Genomic DNA, 21,385 nt, shown 5'->3' with positions numbered 1-21,385 from the left:
CCTTAAAAATGCTACTGATGATGAATAATCTTTCCTTGACTGAACGTGGGTCATTGTGTCGTCTACATTTCCCTCTAACTCTTTAACGTTTGTGAATATAATTGATAAAATGAGCACTAAAACACACCATAGGTCTCACATTGTTGACTAGTGAATCAGGTATTAAACAACCAAAGCTGTGACCATCTGACTCTGTCCAGACTAATCAGGCCTCATCAGCTCCACACTGACCGTCACTAAGCTTTAGCACTAAAATAGATGGACTGATGGATGCATCCTGAATATAACGTCAATATATTTTATAAAATGTTCATTTACCTTTAGCTGACACATTAACCACAGAGTGTTGCATGATATTTTGTTTAATTTCTAACATGAGTGACACAAATTAGCATGCTCTTTATTTCTTGACCCAGGACGACACCTAAAGACATTCAAATACCCGATTCTTCCCATAATCCTTTGCACCTCATGTCTTAAAGCTAAAATGGCGTTTTAACACATGGTTCTACATGTTATTCACCAGATCAGCCATCTTTTATTCACAGACCTTGTTCCAGGAAACAAGGTCCAGGAAACGTACAACTGATTATCTGATATGACCGCCATTTTAACACTTAATGTCCACTTCCGTTCCTACACACAAACACACCCACACAAAATGTGATTAGAAATATGCTGATAAGTTTCCATGGTGATGCTCTGTGAGATGCATGTTCCTCTATTGTTCTTAGAATTGTTGCTGGGCAGCAAAATTACCCTGAGTTTAAGTTTTACCCAGAAAGGTTTCTGTATGATGTAGTTTCTCTCACAACTTCCTCAAAATATCCATAAATATGCACAGTATCTGTACAGCAAGCTATTATTGTTCATTGAGCAAATGTTATTTATGAGGCTGTTCTGTTCTGGTGGTGGTGACCTGCAGCCTATAACAGGTAAGAGGGTAAAACCAGACAGGATGGTGCTCAGCAGTTGAAGGTCAGTCAGTGGCAGAAAGTCAAAGTTACTGTTTTAATATTTCTCTCTCTGTGTAAAGTTCACACATCAAAACAGGAGAATATTAAAGATGAGAATGAGCAAAATGTTTTTTGCAAACTATTATATAGCAACTCTGTATGGCAACATGGATTCAAATGTAGTGTTTTTTGTTCATTTGTATATTTTTTTGCAATCCTGAACAGAATGTTGTGCATAAGGTTAAAATATCTCTGCAACGGACAGGAAATACAAACCAGCATCAAGTGCTGCAGCCTCAGTGGCTGCTGTGGTGTGAAGTTAGTATGAAAGGGAAGGAAACACAGAGAGGTGATACTAAGAAGAAGACGCATGAAACTTATTGATGTCATATATATTTTAGACTTAACTTCTCCTTTTATACGAACACAATTCAAACCAAGCAGAAGCCTTTCAGTTGAGCTGTGCAGCCGTTCTGGATGCCAGGATGAAACCTGCTCTGCTCTGCATGCTGGGCTTTTTCTGTAAGTACATCACTGACTTTCTGCTCAGAGTTTATGGAAAATATTTCTTCATGATAACATGTGGCCGAGTATCTCTGTTACGATCTGACCGCGTTGAAAAGAGAAGACTCGAGTCTTTTTCCTCATTTTGTAATCAACATTGCAATTCAAGCGGCTTTGGTCTCTGTTTTGACAAACATTGGACATAATGTGATATTTATGTCTTTATTATTTTTAAACAGTCATTTTTATTTTAATCTTCATCTAAAATGAATACACCGTATTTTCCGCACTATAAGACGCATAGAATAGACGCTACCGTAGAAGCTGGGGTTACGTTATGCATCCATTAGATGGAACTGCGCTAAAGGGAATGTCAACAAAATAGTCAGATAGGTCAGTCAAACTTTATTAATAGATTACAAACCAGCGTTCTGAAAATGAACAGCTGCTGCTTCCTCCACTTCCGCACAATTGATTCATTCATGTTAAATTCTCTGGCTGCTGCTCTATTCCCGTGTTTTACTGTGTGACTGATCGCCTTGAGCTTAAACTCTGCGTCGTAAGCGTGTCTCTTAATAGGAGGCATTTTATGGTCTTTACACAAAACCCAGCTTGCACCGCACGCTTCTTCTTCTACGGGGGAAAATGAAGTCGGCGGCTGCTTACCGTAGTTGCGAGACCTGTTGTGGCTCAATATTGGTCCATATATAAGGCGCACCGGATTATAAGGCGCACTGTCTGCTTTTGAGAAAATTGAAGGTTTTTAGGTGCGCCTTATAGTGCGGAAAATACGGTAATCACATTGTGATTTTTATTCTTAACCAGCTGGATAATGTCTGACCAAACCTTGATCTTTATTGCAGTGCTCAGTTCTCTGCTTCATGGACGTGCTGATGGTAAGTAAGTTGTTTTGGATTTAACTTAAAGGAAGAAATATGTTGTTTTTCCAATGCATTTCTTTTTGTTTTGTACCGATATTTAGCCTAATTTTGCAAGTATAGGAACAAACACTGTAGTAATCGGCACTTAAGTATCACAATTCTTGTTTTTATAGCAAATGGTCCCTATTTCAGGGAACATTTGCTCTTGTATCACTGGAATATATTATATTGACATGTTATGATATACAGTAGATGAGAGAAAGCTGAACAAAAAGAAAACTAATTTTGGAACCTATGGTTGTGCAGAACAACTTGTTCCTCTTTGTGTCTATTTGCCTACTATGAAGACTGACCTGGAGTGTCAATTTATAATTTCAAAGACAAAACAAGTAGATTTATGAGCTGGGATGATGAGTGTGTGGAGTGTAGACGGCGAACAAGGAAAGAGAGCTCCGGCTAGTCAAGGCAACCAGGCAAAAGCAGCTGTTAGCTTGGACTTAAATCAAAACATGGCAGTGATGGATTTAGAAAGAAGTGACTGGAATAGTTTGGATTGTAGTGATGAGGAAGAGATCGATGGTCAAAATGAAGGAAAAGGTGGGGAAGGGTGGTAAGAAGCAGCGAGCCGCTGAAAGAAAGAGGAAAAAGTGAAGTGAGGAAAGTACAGAAGGCACTGATAGTGAAGGCATTGAGGAAAGAGCTGAATAATTAAAAAATCCAATTATGAATATTATAGGAGAAGGGGTGAAAAAAGAAATAATGAAAGTAAAGGAATTATCACAGGAGTGCCTTTAAGTGTAAATATGAAAGATTTAGTTGGGAATTTAAAAGAAAGAAATTTGGAAGTAAAAGAAGCACGAAGGCTGACAAGGGGTCCAGAGAAAGTTGAGACAGAAACTGTGTTGGTGGAGTTTGAAACAAAAGAAGTGCCAGAGGAGGTTTTCTTTGGTTTGATAAGATTTAGTGTCAGGGAATTTGTGCCTAAACCAGTAAGATGTTTCAATTGTCAGGAATTTGGCCATGTTGCAAAAATGTGTAAAGGAAAAAGGAGATGTGCTCGATGTTCTGGAGACCATGGATATGGAAAATGTGGAACTGGAGTAAAACCAAAGTGCTGTAGTTGTGGAGGAGAGCATAGTGTTGCTTTTTGGAGATGTGAAGTGATAAAACATCAAACAATTATACAGAAAACAAAGGTTATGCAGAAAGTAACCTATGTAAAATGGTTGAAAGGAGAAACAAAATGTAAAATGTTTGACAGGAGAAAAACAAGTAATTCAAAAGGTTATGGAAATGGTCAAAAGGAAAAAAGAAGAGGATAAAAAATGGTGACTTTTATTGCAGGAGTAATAAATGCACCTCAGATGTGAAATCAAAGACGGAAAGGATTCAGATTATTGTCAAGGCAGCATGTCATAGCTTAGTTTTGAAGAATATTTGATGGGAAGAACTGAGGGGAGAACTATGTAGTCAAGCAAGTCAAGAAGGATAATTTTAATCTTACAATGGAGTCTTTTGTCAAATAGTCAAGATTTTAAACAGTTTATTTCTGAGCAGGAAGTAAAACCTGAAATAATCTGCATACAGGAAACTTTGCTGAAGCCTTTTTTGTACTTCAGAGTATATGGATATATTGCAGTGAGATATGATAGAAAAGAAGGAAGTGGGGGTGGGTGTCTTTCTCTGATTAAGGAAGTTATTCCATATAAAATAATTGAAAGGAAAGGGGATTTGGAGTATGTAGCAATTGAAATATGGGTAGAAGAGAATTTAATATTGATTATAAATTTTTACAATCCCTGTAAGAAGCTTGAAATAAGTAAACTTGAGGAGATGGATATGAAAGGAAATATTATTTGGTGTGGAGATTTTAATGCATCTCATTAATTATGGGGAAGTGAAAAAGTTTATTATAATGGTAAAGTTTTAGAAGATTTTTTACATAGTAATAATTTTGTATGCTTGAATAATGGTAAGAAGACAATAATCGATATTAATTCAGGTAATGAATCTGTATTGGATGTAACATTTGTTTCTAGTTGTTTGGCTCCATTCTGTGATTGGCAAGTTAAAAAAGTCTTTTGGTTGTGATCTGTTAGGTAAATTGTATTAGTAATTATCAAATATTTGTTGTATCATGTAGCCTTGTAGTTACATTTAGATAATGTTTCTGTGTGTTAAATAACTTTGATTCTATCCTGAGACTTCCCTGGGAAATAGGGGTGACAGCTACTCTCAGCAGCTGTTGCCCTGCAGGACTTCCTACAAGACAGAGGTGTTAATTGCTCCCAGCAGAGTTTTACATGCCTGACAATAAACTCTGCTCTGTGCTTCTTTGTGATACAAAGCCGTTGCTTTGAAGCTATGCAACGTGTCTTATTCAACGCCGTTCTTGGAAGCAAAAGGGATCTAGAGTATAGATAACATGTGTCTAGAAGTGAATGTTATTTAGCGCTGCAACCATGTGATGAATGCTTTGACTCCACCCTTTTAGAGTTGCAGCGCCCCTTGTGGCAGGGTTCCTAAAGATCAATAAAAGAGAGGAACAGACAGATGTGTGGCAGAGCGGTCGGAGATTTGTAACTGTGAACACATCTCTGTCTGCTCTCCTCGCGAGAAACAAAGAATCTAACTCTCTTGTCTTTCCTGTATTTGTTCAAATTGTCTCTAATAGGTATTTAGACCTGACATGATCATTACATTATAACCAGCAATATAAGGATGGGTCAGGCACAGAGTCCTGAAATGACAGGAGGAAAGTGGATATTTGGGAAAACAAATTGGGGAAAATTGAATAACTTATGTGAATGTAAGATTTCAAATGTTCAAAATGATTTAAGTATTGAAAGTATGAATCAAGAGATCAGAGTATTTTAGCCGCTGCTGAGGAGTTTATTCCAAAGACATCAGGGAAAAATAGGAGAACGTTAGTTCCATGGTGGAATGATGAGTGTAGAACAGCAGTCAGAGAAAGAAATAAAGCATTTAAATTGGTTAAAAGGTCTCATAATTTTCAACATTTAATTGAATATAAAAAAATCACAGGTAAAAGTAAGAAGAACAAAAAGAAGCACAAAAAGAGTATTGGAGAGATTTCTGTGACAAAATTGGTAGCAGTACAAAGACAGGAGAAGTTTGGGGAATGATTGAAAAAATGGGTGGATAGAAGAGAATGGAGTTATCCAATACTTAATAAAAACAATATAGTAGCAATAAATGATGGGGAAAAGGCTGATATTTTAGTAAGCATGTTTGTGGAGATACATAGTGGGAAAAATTGATCAGTTAATGAAAAACAGGGAAGAGAGAAAAGTAAAAGGAAAAATGATGACATTTTAAGAAGGAAGGAGAGTAATTATTATTATCATTAATAAATGATAATAATTAATTATCCCTTCTCTATTGGAGAACTGAAAAGAGCTTTGGGTAGAACTAGGAATAGTGCTCCAGGTAAAGATGAAGTGTGTTGTGTTATGTTAAGACATGTGAGTGATGACGTTTTAAATAAATTAGTAATTTTGTATAATAAGATTTGGAAAGAGGGGAGACTGCCTTGTAAATGGAAAGAAGTGATTGTTATTCCAGTAAAGAAACCTGGGAAAGATCATAGTAATCCTGGAAACAGACCGATTGCTTTAACTTCTAATATGTGTAAACTGATGGAAAGGATGGTGAATGAGAGATTAATACAATATTTGGAGTAAAAAAATATAATTGCTCCTTATCAGAGTGGCTTTCATAGAGGGAGAGGAGCAATAGATCCTGTTTTATGTTTAGAAAATGATATTAGAAAAGCTCAGATTAATAAGGAAATTGTTGTTGCTGTGTTTTTTGATGTGGAAAAAGCATTTGATATGCTATGGAGAGAAGGGTTAATAATTAAATTACAGGTATAGGAGGTAATATGTTTAATTGGTTATGGGATTTTCTATGTGATGGAACTATTCAAGTCAAAATAGGACCTCATGTTTCACAATCATGTAAAATAGAAAATGGAACTCCTCAAGGAAGTGTGGAAAGCCCAACATTATTCTCAGTTATGATTAATGATATTTTTAAAGAATTATCAATTAGTTTTGGCAAATCACTTTTTGCTGATGATGGAGCATTATGGAAAAGGGGAAGAAATGTAGAACATATTATTTTAAAACTTCAGGAAGTCATAGATAAAGTGGGTAAGTGGGGGATAGAGTGGAGTTTAAAATTTTCAATCGAGACGACAAAAGTAATGTTTTTTACAAATAAAAAAATTGGGGTTGTATTTATATGAGAAAGAGTTAGAAAGGGTTGACTGTTTTTGTTTTTTGGGAGTAGTTTTTGACAAGAAATTAACTTGGGAAAATCATACAGAACATATGATGGAGAAAAGTAAAAAGGTTCTTAATATTATGAGGTGTTTAACAGGGTTGACATGGGCTGCAAATTTTGATTCACTTAAAAATGTTTATGTGTCACTAATTTGGTCAAGAATAGATGATGGGAGTGTGGTGTTTGGTTCAGCGGCTAAAACTAGATTTAAAAAATTAGATGTTTTTCAAGCTAGAGCATTGAGAAGTTAAATCAACTCCAGTTTGTTCTTTACAAGTAGAATCAGGAGAAATGCCATCATGTATCAGAAGACAACAGATAATGGTTAATTATTGGATACATTTAAAAGGACATAATGAAGATCATCCAGTTAAAGTATTAGAAAATTGTTGGGAAAGAGGAACAAATTAATAGTTTTGGGTGGGTTGGGGACAGTGACGTCAGTAATGCGTTACTTAGTAACCACTTTTTTCAGTAACGAGTAATCTAACGCGTTGCTATTTCATATCCAGTAGTCAGACTACAGTTACTTATCAAAATCATTTTGCGTTACTATTTTATTTTGGAATTTAATTTTATTTCCTCTACGCGTCTTGTCAAGTGATCTCCGTTTTTATGCGACAGTATCAGCAGCGACAGAAACGTAAACAATGGAGGGAAGAGGGAGATGCGCATTTTGTTGGTAGAAAAACAGGAACTACTTTGAGTTTCTGTCGCCAAGTCCGATTATTATAAGCGGCTGTGGGTTTTTTGGGGGGCTTTTAACAAAATGCTTTTTAGGCTCGTTTTTGAACGTGAAGTTGCTCATTTGTGCTGGGAAATAAGCAGACATAAACCCCACAATGTGTCTGACCTCCAGTTAGTTTTAGTCAGGCTCTCCCTGTCCATCATTTCCCAGATGATCCGTCCCGCTGTGTCTTTGTTAATGTCAAGTTAATATATTACCTGTCAATTACGTCGAGCTATCCAGAACATTGGAAACATCGAGACTAATATGAACAGAGCAATAAATGTGAAAACAGCCATGAATGAACGAGTCCAGGGCCGTGCAGAGACCTTTGGAGGGGAAGGGGCTCAAAGTTAAAAAATGGCACATCGAGCAAGACCTTAAAACACCGTACAACAACATAGCAACAACAGCATAGCATTGTTGTGTTACCATGGCTACAATATGGTGTAATCTTTGTGTTTGTTCACAAATACATCACAGCAAATAACGAATAATCAGTGATTGATTTTAAACTCTGCCAATAAACCTGGTCTCCCTCTCATAGATTCACCTTATCAATATTTAAACATGTTAGTGATGCTGAGGTTCTTAGTAGGACGGGTTCTGGAGGTTGGAGGGTTCTGTCTAAGGCCCATATTACCTTGGGCCAGCCCTGCATGAACAGCCTGCGATGCGAATCTCTGCAATCTGCCTGGAATCTACCTGGAATCTACCTGGAATCCCCCAGTGGCCCCTGTCAGTCTGCCGATGCTTTGGGGACATTTTGATTCATTTCATTGTGGCATGTTTGACTTCATGCTGCGGTTCTAATTATTGCTACGACATTTTCTCTGATGTTTATTTTGTGACTCTAAATGGGCCGACTCTTCCTTTAACACTTGAGGTTCTGCAGTAACTTCTATTCCAGCCTCGAACCTCCAGCCCAGATCCAGTCAGTAGCGGCTTTAACCCGCCTGGTAGAAACGTTAAGGAGAAGCAGAGAAAACAGAGAGCAGGTGGTACCAGGTGGTACCAGGTGGTACCGGGGCTTTGATCTGCGTCGTGGCTCGCAGTGACAGTCGGTACCGTCTCTTATATCAGGATGTCTGATATAAAGACAGATATTCTTTATATCAGTCGGTGGAACCGACTCAGACTGCTTGTAGTGAACCGGACATTTAACAGAATGATGAAGTTAAAGTCAGAAGTTAGTTTAGTTTCTAAAATAAACAGAACAACAGGAAACAAAAAGCTCATTAATAACTGAATTTATTCTGTGGAAGAACAGAAAGAACTGACTGCAGACTAAACTGTGACTTTTGTGAGAATTATAAGAAAAATTATTTTCCATGCATAAAGAATCATAACCAAGAAGCATAAAGAAGAACTGGATTATTTCAGAGAGAGATTAGAGGTTTAGTGACTCTCTGCACATGCAAAATGTTTTGGAATAAAAACTTTTATGAAAATATTTACTAATGTAAAAAGATTTTAATGTTCTGTCTTGGAGCTGTGGATCATTTAAATATGGAGGTTTTTTAGTGTGAACAGTCATTTACATGGAGCTCATACTGACATACAAAGCTTGGTTCTCATAATTCATTGATTGATTGTTTCATATTGGTAAAGAACATCTTGGCTACATTAGACAGAGTCAGACTTTTTGTATAAACTCTTTTAAATAAGTTACAATTAAACCATGTCTGTTGTTAAATTATAGGTTGGTTTGTTTGTCACTTGATCTGCTGCTGAAATAATTAACTGGACTTGAGTTTGAATTGTCAGGTCAGATGTGGAATTTCACCAAAATGATCAATGTAATAATTAATTTTCCTCCAGCTCTTGTTGATAAGAAACATGATGGAAAATCTAGTTTTTTAGGCTCCTGCAGAGTTTATATTTCTCAGTTTGAAAAATTAAATATAAAATTTTGGTATTGAGATGTAGATATTTTTATTACAACAAAATGATTCCAGAAATAATTAACAATTCATATTCTAATTTTTTAAAATATTGTGATTTTCAAACTCTACAGCTGATAAACCCAGAGCCACCCTGACACCAGAGAAAACAATCATACCAGCAGAGGGCAGTGTTACACTGACCTGCTTTGTGGACGGATCTACTGGCTGGAAGTTTGACTGGTACAGAAATGGACAATATTATCCTGTAGTTGGATCCTCCAGAAACACAGAACCACATAGAACCATCAGAGTGTCAGAGGCAGGAAAGTACAGCTGCATAGGAAGAATACAAGACTATTTTCAATCAGAAACCAGTGAAGAGGTCATCATTCAGAAAACTGGTGAGTTTAGTTATCAGGTCATCATCATAACAACACTTGATCTTTGATACTCAAATTTGTTTCCTAGTTTTTCAGAAAATGTAATTTTTAAAATAGAATAATGATTAATCAACAGGACAGAGAAATATTTACAGTTTCAAGATTTGACTTTTTTTTATTTCCACTGAAACAACCAAAGTAATCAGATGTTATAAAGAATTTAATCTGATTTCAAATATTAAGAATTATCAACATCCTGCTGTAAAATATGTTCATCAAACTATAGAAAGTTTTTTCTATTTTTATGTTAAATATATCTTCAGTTGGATTCTGATGTATTTAAACTGTTAACATTTTCAGTTAAGTTTCTGATTTACACAGTTTAACAATTGATTTACTTTACTATAAATATTTTGACACTTGCACAGAGTAAATATCTGCTTCTTCATATCATTTTATATGTTCAGGTTCATTTTGTTTCTATTAATTTCCAAACCTGATATTTCTTTATGTGAACAGTTTCTAAGCCGACTGTGATCCTGCAACCAGGCTGGTCTCTGAACGAAGATAAAGTCTATCTGGAGTGTGATATCCAGGAAGGAGCTCTGTGGACGTATGAATGGAGAAAAAACAATTTCAATTATAATCCAACATCCAGGATCATCACAGCTGACAGTGGAGATTATAGCTGCAAAGGAACAAGTGACTATTTCTTAACACAGTGGAGTGATGTCATCACATTAACTATCTGTAAGTTATTAACTTTTGACCTACAATAATCAAGCAAGCAACATTAAAATAGCTTAAACAAATGAACATAAAAGCAGCTGCTGCAGTTTAACACATTTAGCTTCTTAAGTAAAAACACATTTGCCCAAATGATCAGAATATGCCTCTATTTGGTGAAAATGAAATTATTAATATAACATTTTATCGATGAATATGTTTGCTGTGTAAGTGTTTGAAACTCTTAATTTCTTTCTGCTTTGCTACAAGTTAAGCTGATGTCATTTTATTTTGAAAGGTTCTTATTAAATAAAACAAAAACTAATCTTAAAGGAGCTGCTGGACAGTTTGGAAGAAACATTGATACTTTTTAAGTGATTTTAGAAAGTAGCTTCTCTCAGGGAAAGTGTTAAATTAACACTTAAATTTTACTCTGGACTGTTGTGGTAAACTGCTAACCAGATATTTATTTCTTTAGCTCCCAATAAACCCAGTTTGATTCTGCAACCCAACTGGTCTCAGATATACAGAGGAGAGAAAGTCACTCTGAGATGTGAGATCCAGGGAGGAACTGAGTGGACGTATGAATGGAGATCAACCAATGGAAACTTTCCACCATCCAGTGAATACAGCATCATATCAGCTACTGAGTCCCACAGTGGAAAACACAGCTGTAGAGGAAAAAAGGGGTTTTCCTTTACACCATGGAGTAATGTTGTTAAAATAACTGTATGTAAGTTGATTATTTATTACTGATAAGTGATCATTTTTAATGACAGTATGTCCCACTTGGTTTATAGGATTTTTGTTTATTTGAAACAAAATAACAAAAACGCAGCTTTTCCTATAGCACACAATCTAAGACTATAACTATTTTTATTATTTCTATAATCAGTCACACCTGTCTAGTTATTTTAATGAGCTGAAAGTTTTTCATGTTTATTCCCTATTAAATATTACATGCAGCTGAAAATTATTATTAGATGTATAACAGCTTTAGGCCAACTTTTAATTTCTTTATATTTTATTACAATAGATTAAAATTTTCTGAACATCTTTGAATGAATTTTTATATATTAAAGAAGCCAAAGTCCAAAGAAAATGTCTGAAAGAGTTTCAGAAAGTTTCTAGAGACATCGATCAAAGTCATCTTAGAGTTCAGTGATACAAGGAATAAAGATTCAATAGATTATATTGATCAGTGTTTCTAGTCCCTGATTTATGTGATAAGAGAAAAATGAAAGTGTTGAATGAAATAAAATTCACGTTTTAACAATACAATAGTGTAAAAATATAATGTTACTGAAAAATGAAGTAAAATATCAAAGTTAAGGTTAAACCAGAGGGAGCATATGTTATTATTATTACTATGGTTATTACTTCAATTTCAATATATTACTATATTAACTGTTTAAGGGAAATAAAACGAAGAGAAAAGAGAGAGGTTGTGGTTAAAAGTTTGACCCAGTTTCAAATCTCTCTCCAGCACCCAAACCTCAGCCTGTCCTCTCTGTGTCTCCATCATGGCCGAATCCTGGAGCCTCAGTGACTCTGAGCTGTGATGGTTTGAAGCATCAATCAGCAGGATGGAGGTTCTTCTGGTATAAAGTTGTTCCTAATCCATCCAAGTGGTACCAGCCACACTACACTTATGAGCTGCTGCCTGGCAGCACCAATGGGTCTGAGCAGAACTCCTTCATCATTAATGGATCGACTCACACAGCAGGATTTGTGTGCAGAGCAGAAAGAGGAGAACCAAAGTTTTACACTGATTACAGTAAATCAAAGTTTGTCTGGTCTGCAGGTCAGTTTTTTTATTTGCTCTCAATAAAACTAAGTTTTAGAGGTATGAAACTTGATCCAATGTTTCCTTTATTTTTAATGTGTTTTCATTATTAATTTAAAAAATGTAAATTGACTGATAACTTTTGACAAAACATTAGGAAGAAAAATATATTTTCAACATAGTAAACTAATGATTCATCCATATTATTGGATAACAAACATGATTTATCCTGGATTCTTATTGTAACATTTGTTCTTGTTTCATGTGCAACATGACAGAAATATGAGGTAAAAAGTCATTTAGTGAAGATTTTTGACAAATCAACACAACTGATTACAGAAAACTAAAGAAGTCAGCAGGCAGTCAGAGGATTGGAAATAAAATCAGCCATCAGGTTTAGAGATGAATTAAAACATTGATCATTGGAGGCTGTTAAACATTCACAGATAAAATAAAACTTGTTTTTGTAAAAAACGAAATAATTATTTCCTCTATGGTAGGTGTCAGGTTTGACACCTATTAAAGATAAATTGAACAAACACAGAAAAGACAAGAGAGTTGGATTCTTTTGATATCGCGAGGAGAACGGACAGAGATGTGTTTACAGTTACAAATCTCCAACCGCTCTGAAACACATTTGTCCGCTCCTCTCTTTTTATTACTTTCAGAGTCCCTATCACAGAGAACACTGCAACTCTAAGGGGTGGGGACAAAACACTTCATTACTTAGTTGCAGTGCTAATGACAATCACTAACTAAACACATGTTATCTTGCATTAAGACACAGAGTAAAAACAGAACAAGTCGTACATCTTCAAGGCGACGGTTCTACAGCTATCTAACAGTTCAAAGGAAGAAGAAGTTCCTGCTGAGCAATAAACCCTGTGAGCCCGGTTCTCTTCAGGGAGGCCCTCTTGTAAAAAGGAAATAAAGTAAATCAAACAATACAGAAACATTCTTTATGCTGAAGGAAAAGAAAACAATAAAGGCATATAAGACAGAACATTATATAAGTAACACTATTGTTATAAATGAAACAACAAATATATGATAATATATATACACATTTCACCTAACAGTAGTTTATTTATTTGACTTGCTGAAATGTTTGCTGTAATCTTTATTACTATAGAAACAAACCATTTGTAATGAAACATTTTAAAGATGTTTCTGTTCTCAGATGAAATCCTGTCTTGTTTTCAGATCCTCGTCCAGCAGCTTCTCTCTCAGTGAATCCTGACAGAGTTCAACACTTCAGATCTGACTCTGTGTCTCTGAGCTGTGAGGGAAACTCTGCTGAGTGGAGAGTGATGAGGTTTATAGAAAGATATGGACTGTCAGACTTTACGTGCTCTTCCTGGGGGACAATGACTGGATCTACATGCACCATTAACCCGTATTATTATATGGATGGAGTGTTCTGGTGTGAGTCAAAATCTGGAGAGTTTAGCAACGCTGTCAACATCACTGTACAGGGTAAGATCTGGTTTATTATGTTTCTTTTCTTTGACCTTTTTTGCATTCAAAAATCATAAATATATTTATTATTGTAAAATTATGTTTAGTCCAAAGTTAAATCACACAAAACAAGAATTATGTAGAAAAAGGTTTTGCCTATATTAATTTCTATTTTCTATTCCATTATAACTACAATTAATGTTCTAAAGTTTGTTGGGTATCAGGACTCTATTTAAAAAAGGTTTTATATATATATATATATATATATATATATATATATATATATATATATATATATATATATATGTCTGTTTAAAAGTAAACATTCAGATTAAAATATTGATTTTGTTATTCTTGATGTAAATTGTTTCCAATCAATTGTTCTGCTGCTCATAAAAAGCTAAAATCTTCTTTTCATATGAAAACAGAATAACACCAGATTATATTTTGGAGTATAACACATTCAAATTATTTTATATTTTATATTTATTGCCTCTTGGTCAGATTTTTAGAAAATTCAACATTTCGTTTTATTGCTTTGCGGATGATGTCCAGATTTATTTGCCCCTAAAACTACTAAATGGTAAAAATGAATCTCTATAGATATTAATAGATTGTTTAGCTGAAGTTAGATCATGAATGGATCTAAATTTTCTTCACCTCAATCATAGCAAAACTCAAGTCCTATTATTTGGTCAAAACCTTCACACTAAAAATCCAGATTTGATTCTTAGTTTGGGTTAGCCCCTCCTTATCTTCAGGATCTTTTGAAATTTCATTCTGTGTCCAGAACTTTAAGATCCAATAATCAGCTGCTATGTTCCTCGGACTCGACTTAAGAGAAAAGGAGATCAGGCTTTCTCCATCGCTGCTCCTATTCTCTGGAATAATCTACCTTTCCAGATTAGATCTGCCCACAGCCTGGATTATTTTAAATCACTTCTTAAAACTCATTTTTATTCTCTGGCATTTAATTGAGGCCTGATATTGTAGCTCTACTGTTATGATGGTTTTTTTGCTTCCTATTATTACTGTTATTATTTAAATATTATATATTCTTTTCTTGTATCGTTTCTCTTTTTCTTTTCATCAACATATTTTATTGTGTTTTTTGTGCAGCACTTGTTTTAAATCTGTTTTTAAAATATGTTTTAATGTTTATTTCCACTTGTGATTTGATGATTTATCTTTGGTGATGAGCTCAGCATTTTTCTCAGATTCTCTATCAAATTCAAACTGAGACTCTGGTTGGACGACTCCAAAACAATTTCTCCAAACATCTACAGTAAAACAACTATTATATTAGTTCATTACATTATTTTCTGTGAAGAACTACAAATACATTTTTGTTTGAAGAATCAAACATTTAATTTCTGAATCATCAATCAATTGAAAGCATAAAGCAGCTTAAATGGATGTTATTCACCTGAATATTCTCTGATTGTTTTACAGATGATTATCATGATGGTGTTATCCTGGTGAGCCCTGTTCATCCTGTGACTGAAGGAGATCCTGTTACTCTGAGCTGCAGAGATAAAAAACAAAATCTTCTCTCCAATGTGTTTTTCTATCACAATGATAAACTCATCAATAATGACAGCAGAGAGGAGCTGAATATCTCTGCAGTGTCAAAGTCAGATGAAGGTTTCTACAAATGTCAACATTCAGGAAAAGAGTCAAAAAGGAGCTGGATGTCTGTTAGAGGTGAGGAGGATTAAAATATTGGATTAATTTTATTCATTAAAACTGTTTAAATGTTAGAAACAAGATGAACACTGAGGATGTTTGTGTTGCTGATGTTTGTTAATATTTTAGCCTAAAGTCACTTTTTCTTCAAACACAAAATGTGAAACAATCTGCAGATCAAAAATATTTCTTCCTTGATAATATTTTTTTATTTCCAGTAACTGTATCCAGTCCTGTCATGTTGATCGTTGGACCAGTTGTTGGAATCGTTCTCATTATTCTCATTATTCTCCTGATCTTGTTGTGGCGCTGCAGACGGTCCAAAGGTGAAACTTTTTTCTCCTCACAGTGGATCAGATTGTTCATTCATAATCACTTTAATTATTCAGATATGGACATTCATTCTTTTGTGAAACAAACTAGAAGCAGGATGATTTGAATAATCAAAATACATTTATTTTTTATCAGATCTGTGCTGCATAAGGTGAGTAGATTACATATTTTTCTTCTCCTTATTATAAATCATCATTGCATATACACTGCCTGGCCAAAAAAAAAGTCGCCACCTGGATTTAACTAAGCAAATAGGTACAAGCCTCCTATTGGATAAGTACTGCATAGGCGATTATCTTTCAGCTGGCAACAAGTTATTTAACCCCAGCTGATGCAATGAGTAACTCCTCATTTCTTAAACAACCATGGCAAAAGACACATCCTGTGGTCGTGGAAAAGACGTTAGTCTGTTTAAGAAGGGTCAAATCATTGGCATGTATCAAGCAGAGAAAACATCTAAGGAGATTGCAGAAACTACTAGAATTGGGTTAAGAACTGTCCAACGCATCATTAAAAACTGGAAGGATGGTGGGGAACCATCGTCTTCCAGGAAGAAATGTGGTCGGAAAAAAATCCTGAATGATCGTGATCGGTGATTACTTAAATGTTTGGTCAAATCAAATAGAAGAAAAACAACAGCAGAACTCAGGAGTATGTTTAATTGTGAATGCAAAAGCATTTCCACACGCACAATGCGAAGGGAACTCAAGGGGTTGGGATTGAACAGCTGTGTAGCCGTAAGAAAACCTCTAATCAGTAAGACTAACCAGAAAAAAAGGCTTCAGTTTGCTAGGGAGCATAAAGATTGGACTCTGGAGGAATGGAAGAGGGTCATGTGGTCTGATGAGTCCAGATTTACCCTGTTCCAGAGTGATGGGCGCATCAGGGTAAGAAGAGAGGCAGGTGAAGTGATGCACCCATCATGCCTAGTGCCTACTGTACAAGCCACTGGGGGCAGTGCTATGATCTGGGGTTGCTGCAGTTGGTCAGGTCTAGGTTCAGCAACATTGTGTGCCCAAAGAATGAGGTCAGCTGACTACCTGAATATACTGAATGACCAGGTTATTCCATCAATGGATTTTGTCTTCCCAAATGGAACGGGCATATTCCAAGATGACAATGCCAGGATTCATCGGGCTCACATTGTGAAAGAGTGGTTCAGGGAGCATGAGACATCTTTTTCACACATGGATTGGCCACCACAGAGTCCAGACCTTAACCCCATTGAGAATCTTTGGGATGTGCTGGAGAAGGCTTTGCGCAGTGGTCAGACTCTCCCATCATCAATACAAGATCTTGGTGAAAGATTAATGCAACACTGGATGGAAATAAATCTTGTGACACTGCAGAAGCTTATTGAAACAATGCCACAGCGAATGCGGGCTGTAATCAAAGCTAAAGGCGGTCCAACAAAATATTAGAGAGTGTGACCATTTTTTGGTGGCGACTTTTTTCTTGGCCAGGCAGGGTATAAGATATAGATAAATGTAATGTATTTATTGTGTTTCAGGTCAAAGGGCTCAGAGGTCAGAGGTCAGAGCTCCACCACAAACCAGCCTGAAGGTCCTGAATATAAATCTCTTTCTCATGGTCAGAGTTTTATTAATGTGTTTTTGCTTAGAATGACAGATGAACACAATCAGTTCCTCTTTGTTTTGGCATTGACCTGTTTTTCACCTGAACTCCAGATATTGTTCTTTTAATGCTGCTTTAGACAGAATGCTTGGTCATTAGCTCCAGATGTTTGTGTGACTGATGTGAGCAACAGATGTTCTGTCAAGTTCTCATTGTAAAGGGTTGTGAGAGGAGTCAATGCTAAGACATGTTGTGTTTGTTTGTCGTTCTCTGTTTCTGTCTGCTGTGATCTAAATGCCTGAAGGATTTCAGCTTGGAGTCCTGAGGGAAAACTATTGTTTCATTCCTCTAACAAAGTGAAAAATGTTTTTTTTAGCAGTTTTATGGGACTGGACATGATAAAATGTCTAAATTTAATTAACCTGAGTTTGTTAGCTGTACGTTTTAATTAGCTTTATGTTATTTTGTTATGTGTGTAAATGACCAATTGAACATTTATTACGATTCTGCTGTATATTTTAAATGTGCTGCTGTTTAGATCAAACTGTTCATGTCAAAGAAGAATCTCAGTCTGATTTTCTATTCTAAAGAAAATTTACTTTTGCTGTTTATTATTAAATTACAATTATCCTGTTTTTCCTCCTTTCATTCCCTTCAGGTAATGTTCATCTCTATGAGATGATCGGCTCGGCTGAAGCTTCTGGACATGGTAGATCAAATCTTTTTTAATATGTTTTAGGTTAAATAATTGTGTGATTTACAGATGAGTAAATATATATATTTTTAAATCTATAATATTTCAGCAGCAGATGAAGCCCCAGAGGTTACATACTCTCTCATTGAAATGAAATCCTTTAGGAAAGACAGTGAGTCCCATTTATATACAATATATAGCCTGAGAAAATGATTCAGAATGGTTTTATCCTACATGTTGGTGACTATTGTATTATTTTCCCAGTGAGACAAGGTGGACCAGAAGAGGGCGCTGTTTACTCTGAGGTGAAAACAGGAGCTGCAGGTAAAGCTTCATGAAAGATACAATAGTTGATAAAGTTTATTTCTCTGCAACAGTCGGAGATTATTGGTTCCCAAAAGTTTCAGCTTCCAGCCTAAAAAATAACGTATGAGACTTTTGACTCCAATTTACTTCCGATTACACGTATCACTGATAAATCATCTTAATATTCTATTAGGAGCATAAACATGCTTTTAATATATTTATAAAATAGCCTTGATTTATTTCTGAGGAGCTCCAAAAACAGATTATAATCTAGATTGCAATGAAAGATGATTTAGTTTCTGAACATCTCACCTTCTTAGTGTTTTTCTCTTTGCTCTCTGTCTGTATTATAATCCATCAGGTCTATATGAGGTCTATTTTTCGCTTTAATTTTAGATTTGATGTTTTAAATAAATCTCTTCCTTGACAGGGAAGTCGGGTCCTGCAGCAGCGGAGGCAGCAGTTTATTCTGAAATCAGAAAAGCACCAGCTGTGGAAAACAGTGCTGCCATGTAGGCTGCAGGCTCTGAGTTTTTCCTGCAGTTTATTACAAGTAGGCCTGTCACGATAGCAAATTTTGCTCAACGATTAATTGTCTCAAAAATTATTGCGATAAACGATAATATTGTTTGAAGACCTTTTTACACTGATTTAATGAAAATGACGTAATAATGCATGCAATTTCCTGCCAAAGATAGATACACTTTATTTTCAAAAGAACACTTAACACTGGAACTGGTAAACTAAATAAACAAAACAACCAAAAACAAAAATAAAATGGATTCTCAGTCTCCATTAACAAAAAACTCACTTGAAAAAAAACTAAACAACATAAAGCCAAAGTGGAAATAAATACTGCATTCAACCAAAAGAGTGCAGATTATGAAGTCTGTATATTATGTTGCCCTTCAGTAATAATTAGATTTAAATAGAGAAAATGGGCACATCGACTACCTGATGCAATAGTTCACACTACATGATTTTTTGCTCCTATTTTTCCCCATACAACAATCTTAGATCGTTGGTCTTTCTAAGATTGTGTGGTGTGTTATGGTAGATCGTCTTGGCCGCTCCGATCTAAATCAGGGTTTTTCCCCGACTGGGATCTTAAAGCAACCTGTTGAATGTGACAGGTAGCCAATCAGAAAGCGCGGATTCCCCTCCATGCTTTCTGAGGGGAAATTACGGAGGGGAATCCCAAACAGCTGATACGGCGCAACCCGAAGTCCAGTGGACATTGGAGATGATATGTGGAAACAACATTAATGTTTATTCAACATGCAAAGAATATAGAAATGACAAGAGGAGGAGTTGGAGCCAAATTGCTACTGCAGTTGATAAACCCGGTAACTGTTCAGCTGTTCTTCGTTAACGTGACATAAATAGGTTCTAATGATTTTCATTCAGTCAGGACTTTACGCTGACAATAGCAACATGCATTGCAGGTAGATTGTAGTAATGCATTGATTAATACCTGGTTTTAAAATTAGTTCACTGGACTTGCAGCCATTATTTGGTGCCCATTGTTGGACACCACATGGCAGGAACGAACCCGATCGAACCGTTATAGCTAGGATCTCTGTCGGCTTTAAAATGGGCCGACGGCCGACAGCTTGTGTGCGCTGGTCTTTACACTAAGTAAAATGAGGAAGGGAGGAGTCAGTGGAGAGCACCGGAGTTGAGCCTTTTTCATTCGGTGTCATTAACAGAAAGAGAAAAAGGTCGGAAGAGACGATAATGCCGATAATTAAAATGACGTAGATAGTTTTAATTTATCGTACGATTAATTGATTTACCGTTTATCGCGACAGGCCTAATTACAAGACTCACAACAACTGCTTTGATCACACAATATTTTTATCCGTCATAAGAAATCTCCTAGAGAATCTGTATTGGTCACTCAAAGAATAATTCTCTGAGATTCAAATCGTCAGATGTGCTTAAACTTTAGTAAAGGTTTTGCAATGCAACATTTTATAAAGACTCACAAATCGTTTTTTTTTTAACACAACGCAAATTGTGAATTGTTTTGTGTTTATTTTTTTCTAGAAGTATGTTGCAATTAAAGTTACTAAATTTGATTTGGAACAGTTTGATTTGGTTAAATGTGAAGCAACTTTGCTTCACATTTAACTTTTTATATCAAAAACTTGTGACTGTTTTTTTTATCGTCAAGCACGTTGTAAATTAAGTAGATTGATCATTTGAATGCAACACATAAAATCAATATAAGATGTTAGACATAATTGGGCACAATAGTGATTAAAATGATTTTTACAGTCTCAGGTAAATAGATTGTTTTATTAATGCTACTTGTAACTGAGCGACAATTATTACATATATATCTTTGCTCTTTTGTTATTATAGTATTTCAGTTGAAGCTTAAACCTGCACACTTGCTGCTAGATGGAGTTTTTACACCTTAACAGCTTGACGACAGGAAAGTACTGAACTTTATGCAATCTTTGGTATGTGTAGAATATGCATCTATAGGCATCTTGCAGCTCACATTTGTGAATTTCCTCTAACCAATAATGTTAATTGGTTGAGCAGCAGCAGCTGAATTGATTCATTTTCTGTTTCAAATGATGAAATAGAAATAAGTAAAATATGGGATCTTTTTATCTATTCTTGTTGCTTTAAGTTAGTTTGCAGTAGAATTATGCTCCTTCACAATATCCAGATTTTTGGAATAGTTTGGAATTAGATATACAGTACAGACCAAAAGTTTGGACACACCTTTTAATTCAATGAGTTTCCTTTATTTTCATGACTATTGACATTGTAGATTCACACTGAAGGCATCAAAACTATGAATAACACATGTGGAAATATGCACTAAACAAAAAAGTGTAAAACAACTGAAAATACCCCTTATATTCTAGTTTCTTCAAAGTAGCAACCTTTTGCTGTGATTACTGCTTTGCACACACTCTGCATTTTCTTGATGAGCTTCAAGAGGTAGTCACCTGAAATGGTTTTCACTTCATAGCTGTCAGGTTAATAAGTGGGATTTCTTGCCTTGTAAATAGTCATGAAAATTAAGAAAACCAATTGAATTAGAAGGTGTGTCCAAACGTTTGGTCTGTACTGTATATACATGTTGACTTTTATTAAAAATATATTTATTTATAAGTTCTAAATATGTCTTAGTTTTTATATCTTCGTGGACTTCAGTG

At 35.4% G+C, this 21,385-nt stretch overlaps 1 protein-coding gene across 1 annotated transcript; it reads left to right on the top strand.

Moving 5' to 3' along the window:
- The first annotated feature begins 1,274 nt into the window (after positions 1–1,274).
- On the top strand, positions 1,275–18,787 carry LOC111610870 (Fc receptor-like protein 5). Its single transcript, XM_023345916.1, has 15 exons — positions 1,275–1,478; positions 2,324–2,356; positions 9,394–9,663; positions 10,162–10,392; positions 10,847–11,101; positions 11,855–12,172; positions 13,358–13,630; positions 15,065–15,316; positions 15,517–15,624; positions 15,767–15,782; positions 17,142–17,221; positions 17,865–17,915; positions 18,010–18,072; positions 18,165–18,224; positions 18,637–18,787. The coding sequence occupies exons 1-15, from the start codon at positions 1,442–1,444 to the stop codon at positions 18,720–18,722; spliced, it is 2,133 nt and encodes a 710-aa protein (XP_023201684.1). The 5' UTR covers positions 1,275–1,441; the 3' UTR covers positions 18,723–18,787.
- The last annotated feature ends 2,598 nt before the right edge of the window (positions 18,788–21,385 follow it).

Source organism: Xiphophorus maculatus, chromosome 14 (genome assembly GCF_002775205.1).
Source record: "Xiphophorus maculatus strain JP 163 A chromosome 14, X_maculatus-5.0-male, whole genome shotgun sequence".
Taxonomy (NCBI): Eukaryota; Metazoa; Chordata; class Actinopteri; order Cyprinodontiformes; family Poeciliidae; genus Xiphophorus; species Xiphophorus maculatus.
This window is presented reverse-complemented; position numbering and strand designations above follow the sequence as displayed.